At 37.7% G+C, this 24,319-nt stretch overlaps 2 protein-coding genes and 1 long non-coding RNA gene across 3 annotated transcripts; 2 read left to right on the plus strand and 1 right to left on the minus strand.

The window, feature by feature from the left end:
• Positions 1 to 938: 938 nt before the first annotated feature.
• Positions 939 to 2,056, plus strand: LOC145970098 (venom metalloprotease inhibitor-like). Its single transcript, XM_083096571.1, has 3 exons — positions 939 to 1,094; positions 1,394 to 1,506; positions 1,740 to 2,056. Exons 1-3 carry the CDS (start codon positions 1,043 to 1,045, stop codon positions 1,839 to 1,841), a joined length of 267 nt encoding a protein of 88 aa, XP_082952697.1. The 5' UTR covers positions 939 to 1,042; the 3' UTR covers positions 1,842 to 2,056.
• Positions 2,057 to 2,844: 788 nt separating this feature from the next.
• On the minus strand, positions 2,845 to 4,814 carry LOC145970099 (uncharacterized). The gene is made up of 3 exons (XR_014438323.1): positions 4,742 to 4,814; positions 3,885 to 4,063; positions 2,845 to 3,674 (listed from the first exon to the last, which is right to left on the minus strand). It is a non-coding gene; the product is annotated as an uncharacterized LOC145970099 (long non-coding RNA).
• Positions 4,815 to 15,203: 10,389 nt separating this feature from the next.
• LOC145970661 (uncharacterized) lies at positions 15,204 to 18,271 on the plus strand. The gene is made up of 2 exons (XM_083097532.1): positions 15,204 to 15,607; positions 15,682 to 18,271. The coding sequence occupies exons 1-2, from the start codon at positions 15,204 to 15,206 to the stop codon at positions 18,233 to 18,235; spliced, it is 2,958 nt and encodes a 985-aa protein (XP_082953658.1). The 3' UTR covers positions 18,236 to 18,271.
• The last annotated feature ends 6,048 nt before the right edge of the window (positions 18,272 to 24,319 follow it).

Raw genomic sequence — 24,319 nt, forward strand, 5'->3', positions numbered from 1 at the left:
AATTCTTTTTTACTATAAAATTCACATTTCTTTAATATAAATTAAATACTATTATTAACTGTTTATTATTTTATTAATTATAATGTAATTAATAATTAAAATAAGTAATTGAAATAATTATTGTCATTATTTTAAATCTAAATATAAATTTTATATATATATATATATATATATATATATATAATATTATATTAAAGAAAAAATATTACGACAATATGATACAATACATAATTCTCTAATCAAGATAATAGATAATTCGTACTATTTCTTCAGCTCGTAAAAATAGAAATGCGATAATAATGATGGTTGCGTAATATCATCCAATGCATAACAAACAGATCCAGGAAATGTCTATATATCATTAAAGAACTCGGGGAATCACGAGTTGTCAAGGCATACAATGTACAGATTTATTTTGGATTTCCCCGATCGCATACGACATAGAGGTCACGTACACCATAGAGATAATTGAACGAATCGACTTTAAGGAGGAAAAAATTTTTCAATGCATTGTTATTACTGCTGTTCGTACTGTAAAAGGTGCGGAATTATCTTTAAACAATATTTTTGCTGTTTTAGGCAAGAAGACACACATTTATATAAAATACATTTACACATGGATTACGATTCCAGATGTAGATTATTACACTAGTGAAATTTCTAACTAGTAATATAAAAAGAAGATTGATAATATTTATATTTATTCAGCGCTGTTTATTAAGCGACTTATTAAGCATTACACTCATTTAAGAAGAATTGTAAGTAAATTAATGTTTGTCTAAACATTCGTATTTGTGATGTGTATAAATTCTTTTCTGCGAATTTATGATCATTTAATCATACTATGTACTTTCCTATACAAAATTCAGAAGAATTTTTTTATATAGTTATGTTTCGATATTCACTGTAACTTTATGTGTGACATACACTATATTTTCAATACTGGTAGTGAATATCGGAACACAATATATAAGATATTCGAAACAGACAACGTGTCAGTAAGGTAGACTGAGTTGCGAATAGTGCATCGAAAATTACAATAATGTCTCGCATAATAATTGTACTACTACTTTCATTGACGATATTTTCTGCAGGTAAATATATTTATATTATTATTTAATATATTTAATTTTTTTATTATACTAGTGAAATTTCTAACTAGTAATATAAAAAGAAGATTGATAATATTTATATTTATTCAGCGCTGTTTTTTCATTAAGCGACTTATTAAGCATTACATTCATTTAAGAAGAATTGTAAGTAAATTAATTTTTGTCCAAACATTCGTATTTGTGATGTGTATAAATTCTTATTAAACAGTTAATGTGTGTGTATTTTATTTGTACCGACAAATATATTATCGCGCATTAAACATTATTATTATCGCTTTTAGACACGATTGCACATCACCTTGACTGTAATCGCGAAAATGAGGAATACCAATGCGGATCGGCATGTCAAACAACTTGTAGTAACTTAGGTGAAGTTTGTCCTATAATAAACATTGTAAGTTCACAAATATAGCAATCTTTTGGAAAATTCATGTAATTCTTATATTTTAAAATAGATTAACCGAATATGTATTTTATATCAAAATTTATTTTATAATAGAAATTAATGCTTATTAGAGGCATTAAAAGATTAATTTTTAATAGGATTTTATAGGATTGCTTGTTAATATTTCCCGTAAATATTTCTATCTATGTTCAGATATGTTATTTAAATTAATCTTCTTTCAGAGATGTAACGATGCTTGTTATTGCAAAGAAGGATTCGCACGAATTGATAACGATAACAGTCGATGTATTCCTATAAGTGAGTGTCCTAAGAAAGAAAATTAAATCTGTATGTAATACTTTATGAAACAACGAAAAATTAATTAAGCTACTAATTGGATAATAAATTATATATTCCAATTTTTCTTACAAATTATATACTATTTATTTTATTTATTCGATTTGTTACACGAAACATTTATTAATATTATATGTATGTAATATATTACGTATATGTATTTTTAAATATATTAAATATATATTAAATATATATTATATAATATTTTGTAACTAAATCATAAATTTTAACTGGATTTTGTGTGTATTGTAGGAAGACAGACAAACTAATCCTCGTTGTTAAAAATGGGAGCTAACTTTACAAAGTAAAGAATTGGTCATTTTTTTCAGTATATACTATTGCAGCGATAAAACTTTTATAAGTATCATAATAATAATTCCAACAGGCGTGAATTTTCCATGCATCTCTTTTGGCACGTCAAGCACAGATTTGCATGAAACCGTTCTTCCGGAATATTATTCGCTAACAAGATAATAATGCTCGACTCTCAAAATATACACGAAGGAAGTCGGAAACCCCATCTTTCGTGAGGACCGGCTTCGCGTTTGCTCTAAGCCGCTTTTCGGATTAGCAAAGCTTCCATAGTCGTTGTCCGGTTACTGACGACCCAGTGCGTCGAATGAAGTAACCGGCTCGATGTTCGAACGCACAATCGCGTAAGTCAAACAGTTTGGCTACTAGTTTCCAAAAGGTGCTCCAATATTTGGTTCTGTAATGTAATCCACAGAGAAGTCAAAAGAGGATAATATTCTCAAAATGTCTCGTCTCTTCCCTCACGCTAATACGTGTGCCCATTGAATATCGGTTAGGTAATTTTTAACTCGTCTCTTTATATAACTTCGCTATCGTATTTAACTGTACAGTTTACAATTAAAATGCGTTGGACAGCGCACGATTACGAAATCGTCACTCACGTGCGATTCATCCGTTCTGCTGCTTAACGCCGCAGGCGAACGACGCATACGGAAAATGTCAAGGTACATTGAATCACAAAATCAAAACATAATATGCATCAAGCGTCACTACTGCATCTAGTATTATAAAAACAAGAAAATATATTTAAAATACGATTTTTAAAATACATAATCGAATGATATTTTTATTAATTTTTGGAGTTAACTTCTATACTCGAATGATATTTTTATTAATTTTTGGAGTAAACTTATATAACAATACTTATTCTAAGATATTATGAGTTTTCATTGTATTTTTAAATTTTATATGCTGATTTTTTATATGTTTACATATTGAATTCAGTTATTAATCTGCTGACAGAAATGCATATCTCCTAGTTTAATGTGATATAATCGATCAAAACTGATATCAATTCTTTTATAAATTCTTTGGCTGCAAGTGTTTAAAAGAAATTGAAAACAGTATGTCACTTTTAAAAATGTTCATGGATTTTTTTATGGTTTTATGATAAATGATGACCTATTATAACTTTTGTATGTAAGTGTAGCTTGCGAAAATGTAACTAGATTCACGTGGTGAATCCAGTTCGAATTTCGTATGCCATACAACACGTGCGACGATTGAAACCCTCTCGTGTCAAGAGAACAAGAAAGAGAGAGAGAGAGGGAGGGAGGGAGGGAGGAAGAGGGAGAGAGAGAAAGAGAAAGAGAAAGAGAGAGAGGCAAATTCGTTGACGTATATCAAGAGAGCAAGAAGAGATGGACGCCGGTGCCTGAGGGGTTGCTCGAGCTCCTGCCAGCATTTGTTTAATTGGGAACCGACATGGTCGCCATGGCACCCCTCTCGATCGAACGTCCATCCGTCCACGAGATCTCCTCGAAATTCACGACCCGCGCATACAAAGGCTGTTCACAGAACGCAAACATTTCCGTTATATCTTCAATTTTTAAAGACTGAATAAACATGGAAATTAAATTTTTGCAAAATACTTTCGTTTTCATCTTCTTTTCAAGCGTATAAAAATAATAGAGTTTACATTAATATAATTAATATGTAATTTAGTTGAGCGTCTGAGATGGCACACATATATTTTTAGAAATTCTAAAGAGGTGTACCTTTATGCAACATTATGAGCTTATAGCCCTTTGTTAGTTTACGTGTTGTGCAAGCTGCTATCGAATGGCCAACCACGAAGGGGAAGGGGGATTGTGAAATTTTCTGTAACCAAACATGGCCGCCGGATCAACCCTCCACAAAGCATACGAAACTCCCGCTGCCCTGCCGGAGGTTGCTGCTGCAAGGAAACGAGGGTTGAATTTGAAATGCTGCTTAAAATACATGTTATATATTACGTGTTATTATTATTTCTATTTGATTGTATCAATATCATAAAAGTACACTACAATATACTATGAGAATAAAAAGATTAATATCTCGGGAAGTATTTTAATTATAAAATGTGGAATTTTTATAAATGTCAAAAATATAATCTCGATTCGAAAAATATAAATAAATGTAATATATTAAAAAATCAAGGTTATAGTTTTTCGGAACAGGCTATTGAAGATTATTCGAATATTCTAGTAGTTTTCATTTCTTTACAAAGAAATCTTTTCGATATGACAAGATTATATTATAGAATGATTTTTGTGTGTCGTATTTGTATAGTTTGTAATTGACTAACAAGGGGTTACGTAAATTTCAACAAATTATGAAACTGCAGATATTATTAATCATGCATCTAGTTACTATTTTGAAAATTGTATGATTGCAGCTTACGAAGCATTAAAATTGTTACATATTTTGTTTCACAAATTTCAAATTATAATAGAAATTATGTTTAATAAAAGCGTACATATAGAGATTCAATTAGATTAAGATGACTATTTACAGTTTATGTGGCACAAAAAGTTTCGCAAGATTAGGCGGGTGCAGAAATTGATCGAAAAAAAAGAGAAATTTTCATTCTTACAAGTGGCTCGTTATCGCGTTCTTTCTTTTTTCTTTGCTCTGTTACGAACTTCTTTCTTAAATGAGCGTTCATTCCCTGTATCGGCAAATCGATTGGAAAAGTTGAGTTCTCCAAGCATTCTGAATAGACATACGGTTATTATGAAAGCCATAGAAGAATATGTATTTTTAATCACGGAAGCAAGACAAGATAGTTTTTATATATTTTTTTCTCTTTAACAAAAAAGAACCTGTTTTAGATTTAACTACAAGAATAAATTAGGAGTGAATAATTATAGTGATAAATGATCATTATCCTTGATATATTTATTTTTGCATTACAAATGCTCATATACATATTTGGGGATATAAAATATTAAATTTTATCACCATATATTTTATCATGTCTATGAGCCGCGAATATTTGTATGAAATTATAATAACATTATACTTATAATATAATTCAATTATAATATAATATAATGTATAATATAATTTATAATATAATTCAATTATAATATAATATTAAATATAACAAATTATATATAACAATATAATATTAGACAGTCGTGCAATTTGATACAAGTTTTGGTGATAATCTCTTTTTTATGATGTTATTTAATAAATCCTCTGTCTCTCTCGGCGAGATCATGGTCTTGAAAACGGCTGTACACGACATTTACACTGCGCCTACATTATCGCCATGAGACACGCGATGTGTAGTGCTACACACGCGACGAATAATTCACCCTGGCCTCGTACATCTTCGGGACTTTATCTCGAAAAAGGGTGAACACATTTCGAATGTCGCATTGTTTTAACCAACAGACGATTGTATGTAATTTGTGAAATACGTACATTTGTGTAGTGACATTTAAGTGAGTAATAAAGAAAATAAAATGATAAGTAGCCTGAATCAAAACTGGGAAGAAGATAAAACAATGAGATATTATTTCCAATAGCACACATATAAAAATGAAACGAAAATCGTCAAAGTCTGGTCTGCACTGGACGTGCTTTAAAGCCGTGCATTTCAGCACGAATGACGCTAAGAGAAGCTCTCGTCAAGCTTGATGTAATCCCGACATTATTGTCTCGATGTCGGTTTAGACTGTCGAATAATCCCGGGATCGCGCGTCCTTGTTTTCCGGTGGGACGCGATAACACTCGAGAATAGCGAGCGGGTCGTAGGGTTAACGGCGTCCGATCCGGTTTTCAATGGGCGATCGACGGAATTTAAAAGCGTCCATCGCACACTCGTATATACAGCCGCTCGCATAAATCCGCGTATTTCAGAGACAGGTCGGATCGCGAAACATCGAGGATTAAAAAGCGCGCGACCGAAAGTATCTCCTCCCACACACGTCGGATGCAGCCTATTGCATGGGCAGTGTTGCAACCCTCTTGCGCACATACAAACATGCAACGACACTCGTTTGTATCATTTTATATGTACAAGGTATAGGTTTTGATAAAACGTCACTTGAATTGTTATTTAAGTGACATTGTTAAATTGTTATTTAAGTGACTTTTATTATAGTTGTAATTGTAATTTAGTTATTATGATTAAAAAATGAACTGAAAGATTATATATTACTAACAAAAAATATACCTACAATGTACACTATATGAATGTACACTATATGAAAGTCAACACTGTCATAAAAGAAATTTGTTTTAATAGAAATATATTTTTTTAAATAACAGCAGAAGAGATCTTAATTTTTCATTAGAAAATATGTTGCCTCCAATATAATATCGAGAATAAATTGGATAAAATTTAATGAATTTTTGGAATATGTGCTACACGATTTACATCATTCGAAATGATTTACTGGGAGAGCTAATTATAATTATATATCTAAGTTTAGACGTATGCTCATAACATGCTGGCAATTCTTCGTGAAAAAAGAAGAGAAGAGAAACGATCGTAAAAGAAATTCAAACGTCGTTCGGAAGATGGATCGGCCGGTTAGTTCTATATCAGAACCGATAACACGTGTCTTTCCTCACGATATTATTAGACTTTGGCGCGGAATGAATCACGCATCGACTTAATCGCATTAACGATAAGCGCTCTGCCTCCAAGGATCCCTCGGGCTGTGGATTCAGAGCCGTTGAAGCACAAATATTAGCGCGCGATATTTCCTCTGCGATTGCTATATCGCCGAGTAGCGCATAAAAGCCGAGACTCCACGAGTTTTACGACGAGACTGCAATTATCGAATTCATTATCACACGGACGACAGTTTTGCGCAGACAAACCGATGCGAAAAAAATACGCGATGACTCACTGTTGCTCGCTATCTTTGTAACAGATATACTTTACATAACATCACGAATATTTCATGCTACTGCATTGAAAATAAGATACAATACATTCCAAATACGTGACAGTTTTAAATTGCAAATTATTCGATAAATTCGCAGATAATTTATCCACAGATAATAACTGTGTATTGTATGTGTCTTTTTTCGCATACGTGTCGAGCATAAATTCACTGGCATGTTCAATATCTTATTGAAATAACTGTCATTCTTCTCTAAATTGGCTTCTATTTTGGTAATTGCAAAGTATCCTGAGAAAAATAAAGTTTCAATACAATTCCTTAAAAAAAAGAGAAATCTTCTCAAACACTTTTAAAGAACTCTGCAAGAAAAGAAGTTATATCATTAGTCTAGACTCAAAAATACATACAAAGAAAGATAATAGAATTCATATCGAAATGTGATTAAAACTTTTAAAACCGCAAGCGATATTTGCGTATCTAGAAAGGAAGCGATTCAAAATTTCCGATGTCAGCATTAATGGAGTTTCGAGAGAGAAAGATACACAGAGAGCATCGGTAAACACATCGAGTATTTGAATTTCTACTTGTGTGGACACACAACCAAAAGTAGAAAACATCATTGACAATACGAAACAAAAATAGCGACTAGAAGTATCCTAAAATTAAAATGTTGTTTATTAAATCAAAAAAAGAAAAAAAGCGGTTTTGAAAATTTATTCGGCATACATGTAAAGATATAAAATAATTAAATACTAAAATATATAAGCGAATTTTCTATTGTCAGAAAAACACAAATAAAGTGTAAACAATACGTATCATGCTATACTAGATCAAATAACATCGCCATAATTAAGCTACTGCCTTTAATTAAGACAATACTTCAAACCCTCTTAAATACAAAAGAGAAAGAGAGAATGACGAAGAAAGGCAAAGTATACAATCGAACCAACCATTCTGTTTGGTAAGACTCGAATAACTTACTGCGTCCCGAGTGTATTTCAGTGGGAAGGGAAAAAGTATCTTGAGTAAATTCATATAACACGTAACTGGTCCTTATGTATACTTATCGCGTTTTTGTCACGAAATTTAGAAAAAATTAAATAAACATACTACCAAATTTTTATTTTTAGAAATTCTATTAACATATAGAAAATTTTGCATAATTTGCACGTTAAAAATGTACAATTGCAATCAGATATAGCGATAGGGCATATAAATATCAGCTATTATAATGATGCTATGTGAACGCACATATATACTATTTAAAAAAGTAATTTTTGAATTTAATAAGGCAGTGATAACGCTCTGTGGGCATTCGTGCATAGGGTGAAAAAAGTATCTGGCGCGGATACACATAGCTCGAATTTGGTAGTCGCCCCTCTGTGTACCATCTTCCCCCGCGTTTTTGTTGTAATCTCCCGAGGGACGCGTGAACGCACGTACGCTCGGAACTCTGCGTATATCGAGTGACCCTAGTCGGGATACGTTCGCAATATAGCGAGGAGTTTACAATTCCGGAGTTATAAGTCCTCCCTTATATTCTTACTATTATGCCACATTCTATGATGCATTCTATACGACTTAATAAAAGGATATTTACAATCGGGAATGTGTACATATAAGCGAATTTTTTTCGTGCCTCGCTTTTTCCCGTTTCGTATTACTATTTTATAGAAATAATATTTTCACACGAATATATAAATATTTCACGATTCGCGGGATAAAACAATTTTTATCTAATCTTCTTTAATTCGAAATAATTCGCTTAATGAACTCTATATAATCTAAATAATATTAAAACTCTATAGAAGTGACTAACAATTTTTTAGAGTTTGATTATAGCGCGAATTAGCGAATTATACCGACTCAAGCGAAAATGTTGCAGCGACGTATAAATTTGCTGCAGATACGAGAATGAATTTTGCTCGATAAAATTGCGTTTGCGACATTGCGTGACAGCCGAAGCGTTCCCAAGCGCCAAAAATTGGCGGTTCTCTACGTGATCGGAATTTAGGGGTATCACCAACGTCGACGGGCGACTACAGTGACACTAACTAACGTTGTAATCAAGTAAGCAGTTTAACCGAACGATCCGGTTAGCACGACTTAGCCCTTCGTATCGACGAGGCGTTACTAATTGGTTTACAGATCTCCCGAGTCGAAGTCGGTGCTCAAAGGTCTCTCCAGTTAGCTATGTCGGCCATCCACGATCCACCTACCTACCTACTGTTCAAACCTGCCCTTCGCAAATGTTTAATTAATACCCTCGATATACCGGCACGTTGCCATATCTTGTAGCTGGATCAATATTTCCTACATGAACGAGATTATATAATCTTTTTTTATACATAATCAACTTTTGTGCATTTTTCCGCAGTCTATTTTTACTTGAGAAAGACGATGCTTGAAAGAGGAACGTGCGCGATATTGCGCGTCCTTGAATGAGATACGTTCCGTGTATGCGTCCTGTTGGCAAAACATTAACGAGAAAATTTATAGAAGCTGAAACGAAGAATTATATCTGACACGTGTGGCTGTTTCAACGTGTCGAGTGTACTTCTGATCGTACGTGAAGAATTTTTATCGGGCCTCATTCTAGATGAGATTTGCTTCAAGTAATGTCACTTAAAAGGGATAAATGAAAATATTTTTAGACTATATGTCATAATAAAATATAATTTATTTACTTTTGTATGCGGCAAGCATTTCCATTACGGTTTTTTGATACAAACAAGATAGTACAATTTTCTTTTAAATTATTTTTTATACAATCGACTTTCGTGCATTTTTCCGGAGTAAGTTTCTAATCTTACTCAAGGAAGGTGAAGCTTAAAAGAGAAACGTGCGATAATGCAGAATTGTATTTGGAACATATCATTTGTCTTAGAATTAAGACGTATAATACAAATCTCCGAGGGACACTTAGGAGCTAAACATCAGGCCATTTTTCTACGAAGTGAAAAATGTCATCCTTATGCAAAACAAATTGCGCGACAGCTTTCGTGGCGTTTCATTATTCCTCTGCGAGCGGGGTGACTATCTAACCTGGCTTTCCCTCGCCTGAGAAATTTAATTCTAGCCGGGAAACGCGGTCTACGAATGCCTGACGTTCTTTAATATCACGGTCACAAGGAGTATGACGCACCTGTGGTTGGTCCTTCAAAAATGATTAACCCGATTAAAGAAGAACGACGGTCCCAGCCGCACTGATGCCGATGAAAAATGGAAGTCGCCCGGACGAAACAAAGGAACCATTAACTTCCCTTCGTGCACAGGACGGTGTGTGATCCTAAACAATATTATTGTGAAATTTTTGTATCGAATAAACAAAGTAGGCAAACTTATGCAAAACAAATATTCACGCTCGTATAATGTAATATACAAAGTTATTATACACTCTCTTATTATATATTTCTTATTATACATGTATAATTGAAAAGGAAAGACGAAACCATTATTTTTTAATTTAAAATTTTTTGTTACTTATTGTAATAATTCACAATAATAACGAATAATTAAATAAGTTTATATCAATTGTATGCAAAATTTTTTTTAGATGTTATATATCTTAAATAAACTTTTTATTTGTATAGATTTAAGTCTTCGATTAAAATGTCTCTCATATAAATAAATGTCATATAAAATTTAATTGAAATTTATTTATTTATCTATTAATTTTTTAAAAAATTTGTAATTATTTTTATATAAGTAAAGAGAGAAAAAAATACTTAGCAGTAGTAAGACTATGAGGTTTCTAACGCAGGGGCTCCGAGGGGGGGTGAGGGGCGAGGGGGAACCGCGGGCGGGGGGGGGGGTGACGTCACGGGGGGGGGTGACGTCACGCGGGGTGACGTCACGCGGGGGGGGGTGACGTCACGTGCGGGGGATGATGACGTCACGCGGGGGATGATGACGTCACGTGCGGGGGATGATGACGTCACGCGGAGATGATGACGTCACGCGGGGGATGATGACGTCACGCGGAGATGATGACGTCACGCGGGGGATGATGACGTCACGCGGAGATGATGACGTCACGCGGGGGATGATGACGTCACGCGGAGATGATGACATCACGCGGGGGATGATGACGTCACGCGATGGATGAGGGGGTCCGCGCGGGTAGGGGGGATCCGCGGCGCGAGCGATGGACGAGGGGGTCCGCGCGGGTAGGGGGGATCCGCGGCGCGAGCGATGGACGAGGGGGTCCGCGCGGGTGGGGGGGACGGGTGTGAGAAGAATAGCGCTACGTGTGGGAAAAGGATAGCGTAAAGTGTGTGAAGAGGACAGTGCGACAAGGATGACACGTGACATCATCAACATGTGACAAGGATGGCGTCAACGTGGGACAAGGACGACGCATTATAAGATGCCACATAGGTGGGAGCAGGACGACGCAAAGGTAAGTGAGTGATAGCGACGAGCTTGTGAATGAGAGAGAACGATAATAGCGCGAAGAGAACGCATACGAAAGAGAACTATAATATCGCGAGAACAACGTGTGCGAGAGAGAACGATAATAGCTAAGATAACGCGTGCGAGCGAGAACGAAGATATCGCGAGACTTACAACTAACGCGAGACTTATTGTTAGAACGATAGCGCGTACGAAAGAGAGAGAGAACGATAAATTCTTACAATTAGCGCAAGAGAGACGCAAGGGATGGGAACGCAAGGAGAGGCGCGTAAATAAATACATTTCTTTTCAATACTAAATATAACATTTATTTTAAAATGTGTGCGTGTATTATACAATTTGTGTGTGTGTGTGTGTGTGTGTGTGTGTGTGTGTGTCTAATAAAATAATAATATAATAATATAAAATTTAAAATTTAAAAAAAAAATAATAATAATATAATAATAAAATAATAAGAATAATATATTTGGGGGGAGTGCGCCGGGCTAAGGAGGAGGCCGCTCCTAGAATGCTAAGGGGTCGATGTGCCGGGCTGAGTGGAGCCGCTCCTGGAACAGAAAAAGACATTTGAATAGTTTTTAATAATTTATTTTAGAACTTTTGATATATTATAAATTGAAAGTTACTTACAAATTATGTTTCTTGAAAGAAGAGTTCGTTACGCGTCGCCGAATTTTCGCTCTGAGTAGGCAGCATGTAATAAGGTTCCAGCAACTCCTCTCGTTGCTCTTCTATACTAGGAGGTTCAGATGGTAAAAAATGTATCTTCCATATTTCCATTCGGTCAGTATTATATACTATGATGGACATATTATCTACATCATATCCTTGTCTCTTGAGGGTACGGAACGTATGACAATATTCCTGGTAACAATCCTTGCAGTCTAGGACAGATCTTATCACCGTTACCTCCGTGCCGCAGTGACAGCACCTAAACGGTGTAAACGGTCCCTCGAAGAACCCGTGGAAATAATTATGTTTTAATGCATAATTTCGATAAAATCCGTACCGACAATCCTTGCAGTAGTGTCGGTTTCGACGTTGGTAGGATTCGGTCCAGAAACATTTTGCAATGTGTATTCTCGGGAGATCAGAGTAAAAGCGAGGATCGGACCTCGGTTTGTATGGTTTAGGAATACACATAATTTTGTTCACTTTTCTTCCTCACACACTCTCCACAACTTTGTGACAAGCACAGAACAACGAAAGAAATAATATTCTAATGTCGCAGGCTCCTCTTCATTATATATCTTTTAATATCTTTTGTCTCATTCCAACTAGAGCATCACGTCTCATCTACCTCAGCATTTCTCTACATCTTTAGCGGAGCGTGTTGAGAAAAGTATAACTATTCTTATTCGTATGGAAGGAAAGAATTAAAATCATAGATGGAATAAAAATAATTATTTATTGCACGCATCGTAAAGAATATCATTTACAGCACATGTTAATAATTCGCAATCGATTAATGATTCGCTGTTAAAGACGTCACTATCACGTATCGTTTTTACAGCATCGCATACAGTAGTAATATTGTTACGTCGTAAAACAGTTTCAAATTGTTTAAATTTTTCATTTACGAGATACGTATTCTCGCATAACCAATTATGCATATGATCGATACAATTTTCAAAATTAAATAAATGTAATAATGTCGGTGGTTTCATGTACAAAGAATTGTCACATAATGTGAGTTTTACAATTTTCGATTGATACATTTCGATCGATAAATCTCCAATCCTTAATGCGAGAGCAGTCGATTGTAGAAATTGTTCAATGTCTGCTTGCTTCTGCATCAACAAATTCCACGTTGAAAAAGGCAACACTATTTGATTGCCTCGATTATCACCGAGAATCAGTTCCACGTACGACACAGCTCCAACGCTTATTCCAATGTCCAAATACTTGTACGACGTTGGGGTTAGAGCGTATCTTCTTCCAAGTATGCGAGTCGCACGACGAGGCTGAATGCTATAAAAATATATAAATTAGATCAATATTTAAAAAAATTAAATAATTAAATATTTAAAGATCGAAACTTACGTGTCACATTTTTGCTTCTTACACGGTGGAGTTTCACCGTTTCGAATCGGAACGTAAAAATTCATGTTGATTTCTTCAGTGAACCTTTCACACGCGCGATTGATGCAATACTGATCGTATTAGAATTAATATCAATTCAAATAGTATCGCAAATTGCAATGTAGAGGGGATTATTGCTGACACGACATTTTAATTTCCTCTAAAATTTTGTCGCGCCGATATACGGCTGCGATGACATCATCATCCCTAGAACAAAGATTTAGCTGAATTCGCTAAAATCGAGCGCCGGTGTACGGCTGCTCCCGACGCAACCACGTTAGATTTTTCAAATGTATGTGACAAAACGCGAAATTATCAAGGTTAAATTGCAAACGTTACTCCGGGAATTTTTTAAGATGAAATCATTCTAGAATGTTCGATGATATGCATGAGACAGTATATAAATCATGCCGTCAAGGTTAAAACACACATCACCCCTAGACAAAGATTTAGCTGAATGTGCTAAAATCGTGCGCCGATGTACGGCTGCTCCCGACGCAACCACGTCAGATTTTTTCAAATGTACGTGACAAAACGTAAAATTTTCAAGGTTAAATTGCGCATCAGAACAAAGATTTAGCTGAATGCGCTAAAATCGAGCGTCGATGTACGGCTGCTCCTGATGCAATCACGTCAGATTTTTCAAATGTACGTGACAAAACGCGAAATTTTCAAGGTTAAGATGTGCATCGGAACAAAGATTAACCGCCAAGGTTAAAACGCACATCACCCCTAGACAAAGATTTAGCTGAATGTGCTAAAATCAAGCGCCGTTTTACGGCTGCTCCCGATGCAACCACGTTAGATTTTTCAAATGTACGTGACAAAACGCGAAATTATCAAGGTTAAATTGCAGACGCTACTCCAGGGAATTTTTTAAGATGAAATCATTCTAGAATGTTCGATGATATGCACGAGACAGTATATAAATCATGATCAAGAGGCACGCCCCGCCAGTAATTTTGCTAAAGTACATCCGGAACTATCATTGGGAAGCGCATTTCGCAAGTGTGTTACAATATGGAGGAACAAAATTTGCGAGAGCAATCCACATTGATTGATTCGCTGGAAGATTACATTGTGTGGGAACAACGATGCGACCAATACATCGAGTCGTTGGAAGAGCAAAGTCGCATCAAGCGACCGCGATTATCGATCGGAAATCGACAATCGCTGATTGCTCGGATCGCGCGCCTCGAAGGGTTGAAAAATTCGGTACGTGGACGTTTCGTACACGCGGGTGCCGGATGTAGCGCGCGTCAAAATAGACTTGTGTGGCGCGAGATTGATACGGCGTTCGAGAGTCGCGTATCGACTGGTGCGGTGATAAACTATAATCACATTGAACCTCGCCAATTTCTCGATGACGCCAAAGACATAGTGATAGAACATGTGCAGGACGTTATGAAAAAACACTGTAATGTGAAAGTGAACACTATATTTAACGGTGAATTCGTGGCTGGGGATAAACACGCCAACAAAAGTATCAATACGCGAAACTATCAACTCTTTCGCACATCCGATTTACGCGAGTGGTACGAACGGCGCGTTATCGAACCCACCCTAGCGTCTCTGGAAGAGTTTCAGGAACGCGACAGCGGGTGGGCTTTGTCGCGAATACTAAATTTAACTGTAAATATAAATAAGTATAATCCTATGCGTGCGGGGTGTCACATCAAATTATCGCGGGAGATTATGTTGAAAAGAGCGGTGATTAATGTACAATCAAAGGACAATGCGTGTTTCGCGTGGGCAGTGGTCGCCGCCCTATACCCCGCCGAAAGAGACACGAATCGGGAATCATCGTACCCGCATTACACGACAGTGCTGAATCTCCAGAACATTGAGTTTCCAGTGACTGTGAACCAAATAAAAAATTTTGAACTTGCCAATGACATTTCTATAAATGTGTACAGCATCGAAGACAAGAACAGCATTGTCCCGATGCGTCTTACGGAGCAGAAGCGGGATAAGCATATCAACTTGCTGTACATTGAAGACGACAACAGCGTCGGACATTTCACTTGGATTAAGAATTTATCCCGGCTCGTGAGCTCACAATTGAGCAAACACAAGAATCCAAAATATATCTGCGATCGGTAAGTTTAATTTGAATAATTATAAGTTATGTAGCAAATTGTATATAAATCTAAAAAAAATTTTTCTTTTACAGATGCCTGCATTATTTTAATTCGGACACCAAGTTGCAGTCGCATACGGTCGACTGTGGAAAGATGAATGATTGCGCTGTCCGATTGCCGAGCGATAAGGACAAGTGGTTATCGTTCAACAACTTTAATCGGAAGGAGCGGCTTCCATTTGTGGTCTACGCCGACCTGGAATGCGTTCTGGCCAAGACGGAAGAAGAGAAAAACGCATATCAACATCACCAAGTATTTAGTTTAGCTTATTATGTACATTGTTCATACGACGAATCTTTATCGGCATATCATTCGCGTCGTAGCGCCGATTGTATAGCATGGTTCGCCGCAGACCTCAAAAATTTAGCGTTACGTGTAAAAAATATTTTAAAAACAAATGTCCCCATGGTAAATTTGACGTCCGAAGAGTGGGAGAAATTCCATAGCGCCACTCAATGTCATATATGCGAAAAACCGTTCGTGCAAGACGATACACGCGTTCGCGATCATTGCCATCTGACCGGGCGGTACAGAGGTCCAGCACACTCAAATTGCAATTTAAATTATAAAGAATCTTTTTGTATTCCCATAGTTTTTCACAATTTATCCGGTTATGATTCACATTTCATTATCGAGGAAATAGCCACATCGTTCGAAGGGAAAATCGAGTTACTTCCGATAACAAAAGAGAAATATATTTCGTTTACAAAAGATGTTTGTATGGATGAAGAATCAAAAAATCATGTAAAATTACGTTTCATCGATTCATTCAAATTTCTCGCATCGAGTCTCGACAAATTGGCATCGTTTTTGGACAAAGATAAACTCAAAATTTTAAAATCAGAATTTCAAAATTTATCAACAGAAAATTTCAATTTGTTAACGCGAAAAGGTGTATTTCCGTACGAATACATCGACTCTGTAGAGAGGTTGCAAGATACGTGTTTACCACCGCGCGAATCGTTTTACAGTTCCTTGACCGGTGACACTGTATCCGAGAGCGATTACGCGCACGCCGAGAACATCTGGACGCGATTCTCCATTCGAACGCTAGGAGAATATAGCGATTTATATCTTAAAATTGATGTCTTGTTATTAGCAGACATTTTCGAAAACTTTCGAGATAAATGTATCGAAAGTTACGGACTCGACCCCGCGTATTACTATACTCTCCCCGGATACACGTGGGACGCCATGTTGAAACATACCAAGATCACGTTCGAGCTGCTTACTGACATCGACATGGTTATGTTCATCGAACGTGGTATACGCGGCGGTCTGAGTCAATGTTCGGGTAGATACGCTCGCGCTAATAACAAGTACATGGAGTCGTACGATCCATCGAAACCATCATCGTACTTGATGTACTTTGATGTAAATAATTTGTACGGATGGGCAATGTGTCAACCGTTGCCTTACGCCAATTTTCAATGGGTCGACGATGTGACCAATTTTGATGTATCATCCATCACGCTAGATTCGCCTACAGGCTATGTCCTCGAAGTGGACCTCGAGTACCCGCAACATCTTCACGATGCGCACACTGACCTGCCGTTTTGCCCGACACGCGACAAACCACCTGGCAAGCGGGAATTTAAACTGCTTGCAACGCTATACGATAAGAAGCGTTACGTGATACACTATCGCAACCTGCAGCAGTGTACGCGTCACGGTCTTCGCGTAACAAAAATACATCGAATTTTACAGTTTTCACAATCTCCGTGGCTTCGAAATTACATAGAATTAAATACACATTTTAGAACATTGGCTAAAAATGATTTCGAAAAAAATTTATATAAATTAATGAACAATGCAGTGTTTGGTAAAACGATGGAAAATGTGCGCAATCGTGTCGATGTTAAATTGTTAACAAAGTGGGATGGTCGGTATGGCGCAGAGGCAATGATCGCGAAACCAAATTTCCACAGCAGAAGCGTTTTTTCAGAAAACTTAATCGCTGTGGAATTGCGCAAACTCGAGGTGAAATTCTACAAACCGATTTACGTGGGTATGTGCATACTCGACATATCCAAGACATGTTTGTACGAGTTTCATCACGAGTATATGACGCCAATGTATCGCGACAAATGCCAGGTAATGTACACCGATACGGATAGTCTCATATATCACATTGAGTGCGCGGATGTGTATGAGAATATGAAGCGCGATATCATCAGATTCGACACGAGCGATTATGCAGTGGATAATGCGTATGGTATACCGCTTGTAAATAAAAAGGTACCGGGCCTGATGAAGGACGAAAACAACGGTACCATAATGACCGAATTCGTCGGGCTCAGAGCAAAGATGTACGCGTTACGAGTGAATGGAAAAAAGGACACGAAGAAAGTTAAAGGTGTCAAGAGTAACGTTGTTGCGAGAACGATAACGTTTGACGACTACATGCGGTGTTTGAAAGAAGAAATTGAAATGACGCGTCAGCAGTCGTGTATACGATCTAAACTGCACCAAGTATACACGATCTGCGAGACGAAAATTGCTCTGAGTCCGTACGACGATAAGCGGTATATCGTACCCGAAACCACCGATACGTTACCGTGGGGACATTATAGAATACCATTGTAAATAAATGTATATTTTATTTATTATTAATTGTATATTTTGTACATAACCATGTATATATTCTTATATTTAATACATTTTATATATTTTTATATTATTAAATATTTATATATTAAATTATTTATATAGTTTATATGTATATTATTTTAATAAATATTTATAATACACTATTTTTATGTATCCAAGAGTTGTATGATTTATCCATTCCCAACCATTTCACGTATACGTCATCACCCTTTTCCCGCAAAATTTTTTCCACGAGATATACGTCGGGATTAGCGACGCGTTGTAATTCGTATTCGTAGAATCCTCCAGCGACGGGATCTCCACGCGAATCTTGGAGTATGAATGTCGCGGGATTAGTTTTCTGCACCTCGACAATCTTAAAAACTTCGGTCGTCCAATTAGGTGTGAAACCTTTTTCAAAGATGGTCTTGTATTTGCTTACGCGTACCGAATCGCCTACTTTAAATTTTGTCGGAGCCGCAATTTTTACGTTGCTATACACCGTATTTAAAAGTTTTTCGGCGATCGCTGGAGTGACGTCGGCAGGTCTCATACCGATGGTGCGATGTTTTCGCGTATTGTACTCTGCAACGAGTCGAGATAGCTCGTCGATCCATTTGTAATTTCCGTTGAGCGTAAACATTTTCCACATATTGTTTTTCAAAGTACGATTGAATCGTTCCACGACCGAGGCTTTCATAATGGAATACGTCGAGTAATGATTAATGTTGTGTTTCTTCATGAGTTTCTGCACACTCGCGTTGTAAAATTCTTTTCCTCTGTCGGTTTGAAAATTTTTCGGACACCTTTTATCGTCTCCAATAATCTTTGCGATCGTTTCGGACATTTCGTTTCCGCTCTTGCTCTTGAGCGGTACGGCCCACGCATACTTGCTCAACACATCGATAACTGTGAGTATGTATTTATGACCCTTGTTGAGTCGAGAATACGAACGCATGTCGACCACGTCCGCCTGCCACAGATCGTCGTATCCGCATACAATGACGCGTCTTCGTGGAAAATTTCTTCTCGCCGGAGCATGTAGTTCCTCGACAAGTTGTCGCTTTTCGGAGGTGTTTATCTTCTTTCGCACGTTTGATCGAGGCATAATTAATATTGCGATATTAGTATGTCTCGTTTACTGTGTCGAGTCAGATGTTGCATATCTCAGCACATTCTTTATCTCATCCATCATTATTCGTAGCGCCTGCACGTGTGTTTCAAGCGTGATAATTTTTTGCTCAATTTCTCCCTGTCGATCTCTCAAAAGTTTATCCACATATCGTTTGTTGACGGCGTCAGTATCAGTTTCCGGTTGCGCTACACGTTGAATCTTGCGCGACCTTGCGTCAAAGCCGGTAGTAGTCTGACAGAGAGCATTATCGCGAACGTAATTTCTCAATAATCCATTCCATTGATAGTACAAATTATTCGACGTTCCGAGCGATAATCCAAATTTATTAATCGACATTTCGGTACCGAGAACTTTGACGGAATGACATGTATCGTTGACGCATAGTTTAATTTATAATAATGCCAGCCTCGCGAAGTTCTTCGATAATTGACAAGATTTCATTGTCGTGAGCATTGTTGCCGGCTCGACGCGAGGCGTCCAGCAATCGCAAACGATCTACCAATTCGTTGGGATCGTTCCAATGCACGTAATCGATCATGTTGTCGCTTAGCCTCATGGTGTGCGGCGCGTCTATACCTCTTCCCACCTTTCTATCGGGGAATAATGGTGCAATTATATATTTGTACTTGTATCCTTTGTTACTTTTAATAGGATTATTAACTTTGTTGTCACGTTTATGCGCATTTGTTGCTTTTAATATACTTTGATATTTATACAAATCGTCTTGAGTGTATTTTTTATGATTAAGAAATTTTCTAAAAATCAAATCGTAGATACCTTCAGATCCCGTATATTTTATTCCATCGATAATTATATTATCTTCCATGTCCACATCGAAACGTTTATCACCGAGCATCATTCCTTCGCTGGTAAATTTAACACCGTAGACGTAATCCATACTCTTATTTTTATCAACACTCATGATAGCTCCTATATATTTTTGCGCTAGTGGACCAAAATGATCTCGGAACGTTTTCTGACCTTCGGACGTTTCTAATTCATGTCGGACCGATGTTACAAACGAATCGGGCGTGGTCTCATAAATTTCTTCGACGGACGGGGATGGTATTGTTTGACGCGGTTGTACTTTTATCGGAGTAGAAACAGTAGCCATATTAGAAAATTGTTTCCTTCGTTTCGATCGATTCGGTGTCGAATATATCGGCGAATCGTTTATCGGCATATTTATCCGTGCTCGCTTTATTCCTTGCTTCGACTCTTTTATTTTTTCCTCGTGCTTCTCTCCAAACGTTAAACTCAATGGTTCAATTTTCGGCGCATCAGATTCCACAGTATTTTCGATAAGCTGTTTTAAAGGTTCGGTAATTGGCTTAAATTGTCTTTCCAATGCAACGTCTTCCTCCATTTTACCAGTTTTCAAAGCGCGATATTTTTTGCGAATTGATTCGCTCATTTTTGCAATCTCTATCGCAATCTTTTCATGATCGCCGTTCATGATGCTCGATCGATGTGTCGATGACGACTGATCGCTTTACGGTATCGCGAAATCGTTAAATCCTCTTCTATATCGTCCATTGATCAACATGCTGTCTTTATCAATGACTACGAAGCCATATTTGCGTTGCCAACATTTCTGACACAATGCGCGGAAATCATCGTAAGACATGTCGGTATTTACATGATCGTTGTACACATGTTTCAAATTTGTACCGTCTTGTTTAAATAAAATCAAAAGATTCGCATTATCGCGTATAAGATGCTTAGGTATCTTGGCGTACGTTTGACAAAGATAGAAACAGTCGACGCTCGAGTGTCGACCCATTGCAAAGTATTCTCTTATCGTATCTTGCTTGTCACATGCCACGTCATCAAAGATAAAGATGGAATTCGGAAGCGCCTCGCTCGGTGGAATGACATCGCTGTTATTAGAGAATGTAAAATAACCAATTTCGTCTATAGGTGCTAGTAAATTTTCCAAATATCTATATTTCGGTTGTTGAAGCGATTTCGAGTATACGTACATGTTCTCGAAACGTACACCATATGGACTTTCTATCAAACTAATCAACACGTTTGTCTTACCGCAGTTTGAAGGGCCGCAAACGATACCGCGTATAGTAGTCGGTAGCATGTTTCCATGCTTGCGTACTTTTTTCTCCGATATTAGTCTATCATCGAAATTTGATACTTTGATTATCCGCGCTTGTCGCACGAACCGCATGTTTTCTCTTTCGAATCAATTTTGCAAATGATCACGAGGGGGAGACCTATTTATAGAGGTGTCTCAACTCGAAACCGTTCAGTATCAAAATGTTTCTCCTTCTGTCGGATGAAAGAGACATTTTCCGGCTTACCGCTGAACAACTGCAGTATATCCCAAAGATTGTTTTACTACAAAATTTTGGTGATTACGTGGAACGATTGTGGGACAAGCTTCCAGAATATATAAAAGCTGATTCGGAGGTTCGACAATATCGTTCGTGCATGCGACATTACAATCAGCCGTGGCAGCGAACGCACATCGACGGTCCGCCACCGTTAATAAAAGATTGCTACGAATGTCAGCGAGAATCGTAAGAGGTAGCGGTCTCTTAAATCGTGCGATAAACGCGCTTCCCATCGAATTACATATTCCCGGTTATCAGTTTTGCGGCCCGGGAACACGATTAGAGAAACGATTGGCTAGAGGCGATCGAGGCGTCAATCCATTGGACGCCGCTTGTCGCGAGCACGACATTGCTTACTCGCGAAGCAACGACCTCGGTCAACGACACGTCGCGGATCGCATACTAGCTGCAAGAGCGCGAGAACGCATTACCGCGAGGGATTCGACTCTTGGCGAAAGAGCAGCCGCTACGACTGTTTGGGCGGCAATGAAGGCAAAGACAAAACTCGGCATGGGGATGAAAAAGCCATCGACGACAAAGAGGAGGAAAAAACGAATACTTCCAGTAGCGAAACGTGGTGGTATTTTACCACTTTTACCGTTGTTGGGAGTTGTCGGTTCTTTGGCCGGCGGTGCGGCGGGAATCGCAAAGGCGGTAAACGATAGCAAGGCGGCGCAACGTCAGCTGGAAGAGTTGCAGCGTCACAATCGCGCTATGGAAGGTCGCGGACTTTATCTTGCTCCGTACAAGCGTGGACAGGGATTCTCAACAAAGTCTAAGAGAAAAAAAAAAACGTCGAAAAAACATTAAAAATGCCTACGGGTGCGACAACTAACGTGCAATTGGAACAATTGGCGAAACGTATGCACATACCGTTCTTTAGAGGTGTTTTCATGCGCAATAATTTACCAATAAGCGGTGTACGACGAAACGAGAGCGGTATCGTCAATTTGGATGACGTTGATGGTCCCGGTACTCATTGGGTAGCGTACGCAAAGAGGGGAGATCGTGTCGTATATTTCGACAGTTTTGGAAACCTTCGACCACCTAAGGAACTTGTGCGATATTTCGGACGAGTGAAAATTGAATACAATTATGCATCTTATCAAAGTTACAATCAGAGCATCTGTGGACAGTTGTGTTTAAAATTTCTTCAAACAGTCGACGATCAATTTAAAGCCTGACAATCCATCGTCATGACTCAGTATTCGTTCGACATGTCACTGACACTTACGTTGACTGGCAGAAGCAGCGTTCTCGCTGTAAGCTATTTTCCCGCTATAGATTTGACTGATGCCGATTACGAGCTTGGATTAACGGATTTTGAAACTTATCATACGATTCCAAACGTAAATTTTTTGAATAATAAATTTTACTTTGGCAACGACGACAAGGAAATTACGATTCCCGAAGGATCGTACGAATTGCACGCTATAAATGACTATCTCAAACGTGCAATTTTGCAAGATGAACACCTTTCCAGAGATGTTGAAAACGATTATGATGAGGAATATCCAATAGCGCTCCGCGCCAATCATAGCACGCTAAAGAGCGAAATCAAATGTGCCTACAGAATAAACTTTACCAAACCCAACAATGTAGGATCCTTGCTTGGATTCTCATCGAATCGTATATTGCAACCTCGCGAGTGGTACGAATCGGACGAACCAGTTAATATTATAAACGTAAATATTATTCGTATACAATGTAACATGACTACTGGTGCGTACAGCAATGGCATGCGCGTACACACAATACATGAATTTTCACCGAGCGTACCACCAGGATATAAGATATCGGAAACGCCGGCACAGATCATTTACCTGCCGATCATCGTACGGAGCATTACGGATTTAACAATACGTATTGTGGATCAAAGAGGTCGATTGCTCGATTTTCGAGGAGAGGAAATTACCGTAAGATTGCATATACGGCGGCGACAAACATAGTATGCTCGTGCTGAACGAAACGGAGCACGCGAGAGACAATACTTTTACGAGGGACAATACTATTGCGGTATCGGGTGACAATAATAAGATAGCCATTAAGAAGAAGCTGAGCGCGTTGAATCGTGAATTTTTAAAATCATTGGGATTCATCGTACGAAAAGAATGATTGATATTTTGAATATCGGAGGTGAACCAGTCTTTGACGATCGCATCGTCAAGATTGAGACTCATACATACAATCCGTACGCCAATACGATGCTTGGATACAGCGACGAGATACGAATACCTATACAACATCAGGATTTGTACACGTTACCGTGCGAAAGCTTTCTTTACATCGAGGGAAGGTTTAATGTGCGTAAAGCGAATGATGAAATGAAGGTTGTATTGGGAAACAATTGCGTCGCATTCATGTTTGATGAGCTTCGATACGAACTCGACGGAGTAGAGATTGATCGCAACAGAAATGTTGGAATAACTTCGACGCTCAAAAATTATGTCTCTCTAACGCACCAGAAAAGTATAAACTTGAAGAACGCTGCGTGGGATTTGACGTACAATGGTGACAAAAATTATTTCAACTATTGTGTACCGCTCAACATGCTGCTGGGATTTTGCGAAGATTATAAACGCGTTGTGATTAACGCTC

The sequence above is a fragment of the Camponotus vicinus genome, unplaced genomic scaffold (assembly GCF_025532165.1).
Source record: "Camponotus vicinus isolate PSW18456_S1 unplaced genomic scaffold, iyCamVici1.0 SCAF_4, whole genome shotgun sequence".
In the NCBI taxonomy this organism is placed as follows: domain Eukaryota; kingdom Metazoa; phylum Arthropoda; class Insecta; order Hymenoptera; family Formicidae; genus Camponotus; species Camponotus vicinus.

Excerpts from the sequence above, each read along its gene's own strand:
- LOC145970098 (XM_083096571.1), top strand. The coding sequence starts at position 1,043 with ATGTCTCGCATAATAATTGTACTACTACTTTCATTGACGATATTTTCT. Across the intron at positions 1,095-1,393 it reads ATTGACGATATTTTCTGCAG|ACACGATTGCACATCACCTT; the intron begins GTAAATATATTT and ends TATCGCTTTTAG. Across the intron at positions 1,507-1,739 it reads TTTGTCCTATAATAAACATT|AGATGTAACGATGCTTGTTA; the intron begins GTAAGTTCACAA and ends ATCTTCTTTCAG.
- LOC145970661 (XM_083097532.1), top strand. The coding sequence starts at position 15,204 with ATGTTGAAAAGAGCGGTGATTAATGTACAATCAAAGGACAATGCGTGT. Across the intron at positions 15,608-15,681 it reads CCAAAATATATCTGCGATCG|ATGCCTGCATTATTTTAATT; the intron begins GTAAGTTTAATT and ends TTTCTTTTACAG.